General features: G+C 35.6%; 1 protein-coding gene across 1 annotated transcript; it reads right to left on the reverse strand.

Annotated features, from left to right (window-relative positions):
• Window positions 1–250: 250 nt before the first annotated feature.
• Window positions 251–7,089, reverse strand: LOC114923258 (band 4.1-like protein 4A). Its single transcript, XM_029285966.1, has 5 exons — window positions 6,989–7,089; window positions 2,891–2,938; window positions 2,734–2,802; window positions 824–934; window positions 251–372 (listed from the first exon to the last, which is right to left on the reverse strand). Exons 1-5 carry the CDS (start codon window positions 7,087–7,089, stop codon window positions 273–275), a joined length of 429 nt encoding a protein of 142 aa, XP_029141799.1. The 3' UTR covers window positions 251–272.
• Between the last annotated feature and the right edge of the window lie 4 nt (window positions 7,090–7,093).

Raw genomic sequence — 7,093 nt, forward strand, 5'->3', positions numbered from 1 at the left:
AAACCCACAAACTAAAAGTGTTTATTTGGATTTGGGATTTGCATTCTTCCAGAGTCTTGTGTGTGATAAAAATCAGGTCTCTATCTTGAGCCTTGATGCCGGAACAATTTTTATAGTCTTAGCACTGTGTTTTCCATCCACATTGTTGATAGATGTTTGTATTTTTTCTTCTAAAAGGCTGTCCTTAGATCCATTTCGCTGCTGAAGTAAACAAATATTGAACAAATTAAAACCATGTTAAACATCTTTGCACTTTAAATATTCAAGCATGATTAAAAGCCATTACTAACCTGATGAGATACTGCAGTGGTGGGACAATGAGCATCCGAGGAGCGGGTAACCAGGAGAGGAGGAACAAGATCTGCTTTGGCACTGGAAAAGAAAGCAAACCTCAAAAGGCACAGTGCTTATAAAATAAAAGGAAGGAGCTTGAATTTGTGTAAATCATTCGGTTGCTGATTTTTATCCATCTTTCTATATTTCAGAGATAATTGCATGCTTTTTACTTGGTTCTATTAAAAATTCTTGATGAGGAGGCCTATCTTTTAATCTGAATGTCTAGCAGAGTATGTTATTTCTGAAAATGAGGTCCATCACCCTTCAATAAGGGTGTAGATTCCCTTTCAGTCATCACAGAATGAAGAATTCAGTAACAGGTCACTCCTGGTTGCTAGATCAGAGTGGCCCCTGAATAATTTCCCAGAAAACTAAATATTCTAGCAAATATTCCCAGAGCATTCTGTTGTAAGCTGCATGTCTTGTAACTGGCACTGTAATGTTTATCAAACAACCATCCATCTTCCTCGGTGATTAACATACTTACTTCACTTCTGACAGAACAGATCTCTCCCCATCAGAGCACTGGGATCGTCGATAATGGCGATAGCTTCGAGGAGAATGTGAGTGTCTAATGCGAACAGGGTCACCTTGAGTCCTAACGAAGAAATAAAATTTCCAGGACCAAATCATTATTTGTTCATAAGAATTACGAAGATGACTATAATAGAAAAAGCATTTCTTCCAAAGTATTACATCTATGTCCAAATTCATTTATAAATGTATATATATATTTGTGTGTATGTGTACATAGCCAAGTTTCAGCACCAAAACAATTATTTATTTATTTAAAAAAAAAGAGGAAAATGGTAATGTATCTCTGCAAGTCACCTAGAATCAATGAGATTATATAAATATTCATTCATTCACTCACTCACTCATAAATTATTCCGTAACCATCCTTTTAACATTGGCTAAAGTGCAATATTATTATCTCTTTTAAAATTAGAATTTTATACATGTAGCTCTGTTTCTAATGTTATAACATAAACTATTATGATAAAGGTTTAAATGTTTCTTTTCATAAGACCTTTGATCCAAAACTTGTACCCAAGGAAACTGAGTAAACTGTGTAAGCTCTGAAGGCTTAATTTCTCACAAAAATATGTTTCTGACAGAGAGATCACACCAGTAGATTTTATCCTGACATTTTGGTCATGATTTTTTTTATTATTATTCAGAACCCACTGAGAAACCTTTATAATTTATCTCAGCCTTAAAAGTCGCTTGTTGTTCACACATTTCCAATAGTATTATCTTGAGATTAAAGCCTTACAAAACGACATGTGCCTGCATGCACATTGAAAGATAAATATGCTGAAGGAAATGTTTCATGTCTAGCTTTCATGCCTGTACCACTATTCTTTATTCCTACTCAGTGGTGAGTCAGAATCACATTATGATGCAAAACATGATTCAGCTCCTGTCAGAAGCACTTGTTCACATCACCACATGGAAATCCCAGATGGCCAATTACTGGAATGAAACTGGAGCTTGATCTGAAAGGACCAACTGTGCTTTGGCAATTAGTGATACTATGCTGAGGAAAGAAGGTCAAGGAAGTCAAAGAGTCAGTTTGGATGATCAGAGGAAGAGTACATTTTTAAAACTTTAAAATGGAAGGTAGCTTGAAAGTCTCCCCCCCAAGTCTCCATGAATGAAAACTCTCTTATTATTTAACAGGATATATAACAAAATCACAGGAATGTAGAGATACCACTTAAAGCCAAATTTGATGCAGTCGTACCTAAATCCATTATCTGCCCCAGGCATACCGAAAACAAAGGGGACTAAAGTTGATGTGAATAATTCAAGTGCCTAAGTAAAGATTTGGAGTTTCCCCCCACATTTAGATTTATCATGCAATTTACTGCCGAAGGTACTTGTCGCTAACGAATGCCCGGATGCATCGACTTCAAGTCTCAAAATACTTAGCAATGACCAAGTTCCTAAATAAAAGATGATTTTCTCCAAACAAAACCCACTTCTGTGCCTGATGCTGACAGGAATCTCTTTGACAGGCTTTCTCAACTTCATGCCATTCAAAATATTGGACTACAATTCCCATATCATAGCCAACCTCAGCTAAGTTACAGGTAAAGAGGGATTTCTGCAATACCATATTTCAGAACTTTTCCCACACAAGTGAAACTCAAACAAATATAAACTAAGTAATTGTTTCACTTTTATTGGATGTAATATATATATTAGGAGCTTAGTAATTTTCATTTATTTCTGGGAGGTTAGAAACAGTAGATCTATGCCTTTTAAAATTTAGTTTGATATTTGCCATCTTATTTAATCTTGTATAATCAGCCTCAAACTATGTCCTCATATAGATTTGTATAGGGACAACAACATATTACATCACAACTCCTGTCCAATAAATAAACTCACTCTATTTTAGTATATGGAATCTCTCTTAGTTGATCCTCGGATAAGCCAGATGGATCCACGAGTTCTTTTCTGGAAAAGAAAAGTTTAAAAGTTAAACAATCACATGCATAAAAAATATTATTTAATAGTAGATATCCATGCTTGCAGAAATACTTACTGAATGTGTTTCCACAATTCTTCCTTTGCTTGAACATCTGGACTTCTCCTATATGCATTCAAATATATATATATACATATATATTTATTATCAGTATACATAATAAACAAATACAAAATTTTTAAATTATGACAGCCAAGAACAATGATTTACCTAATAAATACTTAAGCACAGGAATAATTTTTGAATTTTATATGTGGAAATGGCATCTTATGAATAGAAAAGTCCTGAGGTGAATCACTATTTGTCTTCCTCCAAAATTCACAAGATGTGTTGACTAAACTTCTAATTAAAAATAATTATTTAAGGTGTCTCCTACCTCTCAAAGCTCTGGGAAAGTTAAAAGTGGAAACAACTAATGGTACAATCAGGGTTGACACTATTTTCTAGTTAAGTAAACTTGTTTCTGAAAAAAATGCTATATTAATAGCTTAATATCTCTTTCATAGAAAAATTACTTGATTTCAAAGCAACCAAGCTAATTATGAATACCAGTAATCCTTGACTTACAATCACAAATGGAACCAGAATCTTGGTCATTCACTAAGTGAGTAATCAGTAAGTGAAACATCCATGTGACTGCTTTGCCTAATAACCACAATCCCAGCTCTCTCAGTTGCGGTTGTTAACTGATTGTGTTGCTGTTAAGTAGAGTCCCGGGAGAGGGCCTTCTCCCTGCCCAACTATGCCCAGGTCCACTAACTTTTGCCTTTTTCTGCAGTTGTAGGTACACCCACCCAATTCAAGGTACAGCCATCCTTCCAAGGTCACCTTGCACCATCTTGCAAGTGGGCTCCATTCTCACAATTGTAGGAAGGCTCCTTCTGCAAACTGCAGTTTGGAGAAGGGACCTTCCAAACTATTGTGAGAGTGATTATGTTAGCTAGCCTTCCTAGTCTAGGAAGGCTAGAAAGGTAGCAAACACCATTGTTCTGAATTATGGCATTCACTAGCTTTCTAGCCCTTGAAAGCTAACAAATCTTCAGAATTTGAGGTTTGTTCTTGCATCGCACTGAGAAATGTTGTGTGGGGAGGAGAAATCCCTTGGGGTGCTGCTTGAATGGACCTAAAATACTCCATCCCTGCAACCTGCAGCTTCCTTGTTGGCTTTCCCATTGGCTTTCTGGAGAAGCCAGCATAGAAGATTGCAAATGGTAATCACAAACAGCCATTAAATGACTGGTTGTTAAGTGAAGGACTAACTGTAATGAAAGGTGCATTAAAGAACTGCAAGTCTTATAGTTTCATAGAAGTATTTATATTAGGCAAAATATTTCAAAATCAAGAGGAAAAAGAGATAAAGCTGTTGTGTATATGATCTTAGTCTCTTACTTAGGTGAGATGGGCAGGGTAGAAATTTGCTAAATAAATAAATAATCTCCACTTTTTTCTTTCTTCTTCCCTTATTTTTCTGATGTTCACCTTGTTGGATGAAACAGTTCCTGAAAACTTGAAAATACAGGTAGTCCTCGACTTACAACAGTTCATTTAGTGACTGTTCAAATTTACAACGGCACTGAAAAAAGTGACACACGACCACTTTTCACAGTTATAACCTTTGTAGCATTCCCATGATTATGTGATCAGAATTCAGATGCTTGGCAACTGCTTCATACTTGGGATGGTTGCAGCGTCCCAAAGTCATGTGATCACCTCTTGCAACCTTTGGACAAGCAAAGTCAATGGGGAAGACAGATTCAGTTAACAACTGGGTTACTAACTTATCAACAGCAGTGATTCACTTAACAACTATGGGAAGAAAGGTCGTAAAATGGGGCAAAACTCACTTAACAAATGTTGTACTTATCAACAGAAATTTTGGGCTCAATTGTGGTTGTAAGTTGAGGACGATCTGTATCATCTGAACTTTCACTTGACCTAATAAAGGTAGTGGATCCCTGGTAAGAGAACTGCGGCCCAAATTTTCTTCCCGGTCATAAAGATATTCTTCATTGTTTTGCATTTTTTTTTCAACCTTGGTCCCCTCGCCCCAATCTTTGTACATTCCCTTTTATGTCCTCTGTACCCCTGTCTGCCTAAGGAACATTGGTTAGTGCAGGGGTGTGGAGGAGGGAAAGGAGGGATAATAGCATTTCTCAACACTTAATGCTAAACTTCTTCCTTTTTTCACTGAGACTCATTCATGCAAAGCAGCAGCTGTGAACTCTGCCCTCATCTGAAGGGATCAGCATCTCTTCTGCATCTGTAATATAACTAGGAACCAAGTACAAACAATCCATACTGAAAGAAAGCTTTAGTGAATTGCCTACAGCCACCATTACCCATCCAAAACAAAACCCTCAGACCTCAGTGTAGTCATAAACTGCATCCTTGGGCTATGAACACCCCCCCAAACATAGGACTTTTTATATCTCTTTGCTGAAGAACCATGGGGGGGGGAGTCACAAGCAAATAATGGATAAAAGATACTCTGATTTATAATAAACTGTGTAGCCTTATTTATGCATCTCTGAATAAGTAGCTTAATTAGGTCACATATAGATCCAATACAACACACAGAAAATAAATGTTACATATGTCATCCTCCTTGTATTAGTGACAACAGCAAAATTCAATAGCATCTTTATTATTATTATTGCAAACCATGTAAAAAATGTACTTATGAGTGCTATATAAACAGTTAAAAGTCAGTTTGCGAGGGCTGGATACACTCTACCCATTCTTGCATGACTAAAAGGAACAAATTGGCTATTTAAGGGGAGAAACACAAAAACGTACGTTTTTGCTTTGGAAGAATTGGGTTTCATTGTAAAACAAAACAACAATTCCAGGAAATATATCCTTTAATGACTATAGAGAAGGCATCAGTGACCCACGTCTTGATAATATAAGAAACTATATATTTTTAAAGATTTTAAGAAGAATAAAAATCTAATTATTTTACAGTCCCTAGTGACCTGAGTCTTTTGATAAGCCAAAATGAGTGATAAGCATTTGAACTAACAACAACTTTCCATTTTAGGTGAAAATGTTATGCCGCTGTAGGTATAGCCATACCGTAGTTTTCTCTCTGCTAGCCGAAAAACAGCTGTATGTTATTCTGTATAATACAATTGCTACATCAGGAATTCAAGCTTTGCTGGGGTGGAGGAGAGGGACAACGTTTTAGCAGGCAGAAATACAGAATGGCTAATACAGAATGTTGATTTGACAAATCATTGGATTTGATACACCAAAACGTCCATTAAATTGCAAACTGTATCATTTTGCAGCAATTCATTTCATTTTCATAATGATGCAAATAATGTAATTTGCATAAGGGTATCATACATTTATGCAAATTATGCCTTCTTCACAGAGATATCATCATGCAAATAATGAAACAAACTCCATGAATTAAAACAAATGTAATTGGTTGGTGCAGACTACTTCAGATGCAACAAACTTTGTTATTTCAGGAGGATGTCCAGAAAGGAATTTATATCCCAAGTCTGCTAAATGGAGGCCTATGAAATCAAGGTTTTACTGTATTTAGTTAATGGGCTCGATACAAACTTGTTCTTCAGAACATTTGAATAGGTGAAATTCATTTCATGGGGTTAAAGAGAAAATCTTGTTATTCTATTTTTAACAACATATTTAATTTTTCCTAGCTCCCAAAACAAGTTTGTGCATCCAGTCATTATACCTAATCAAATGCAATATAAATCAATAACATGCAACTAGATATTATTTTGAATATTTAACTATAGGATTTGTACGTCTGTTAAGTCTAAAAATTGTTTGGCAATACAGATGACCTGTACAGCAATAGAAAATGAAGGGGGTTTATATGTTTGCTTTTTTTCTTAAAAATATCACTTAATACTTTTCTCCTGTATTCAACCCTCTCAAACAGGGCAATTGTTTTTTTATTAGACCAAACTATTCTTTCATTGTAGCATTTAATTTTTTTGTTATTCTTTTCCTTAAGGTTTATTGCAATATTGTAAAATAACTACATCTGGCTTTCAAAAGGTTCAAATTGACCACAAGAGGGAGTCTCTCCTATTGTATTTAACTAACCAGTAAAAATTATATTAAATAAGCGTAACTTTTCTCATTTTAGATGTCCAAAAAGTTTAGCATTCAACATACGATCGTGATCTGTGCCTGGAACGCCGATTGGTGGGTTCAGTTTGGTTTTTTTCTTTTTGTCTCCTCAGCACTGCTTCCCACTGAGGAGCTGAATCAACCATGTCA

This window comes from Protobothrops mucrosquamatus, unplaced genomic scaffold, assembly GCF_001527695.2.
Source record: "Protobothrops mucrosquamatus isolate PMUCROS unplaced genomic scaffold, P.Mucros_1.0 scaffold2621, whole genome shotgun sequence".
Classification (NCBI taxonomy): Eukaryota; Metazoa; Chordata; class Lepidosauria; order Squamata; family Viperidae; genus Protobothrops; species Protobothrops mucrosquamatus.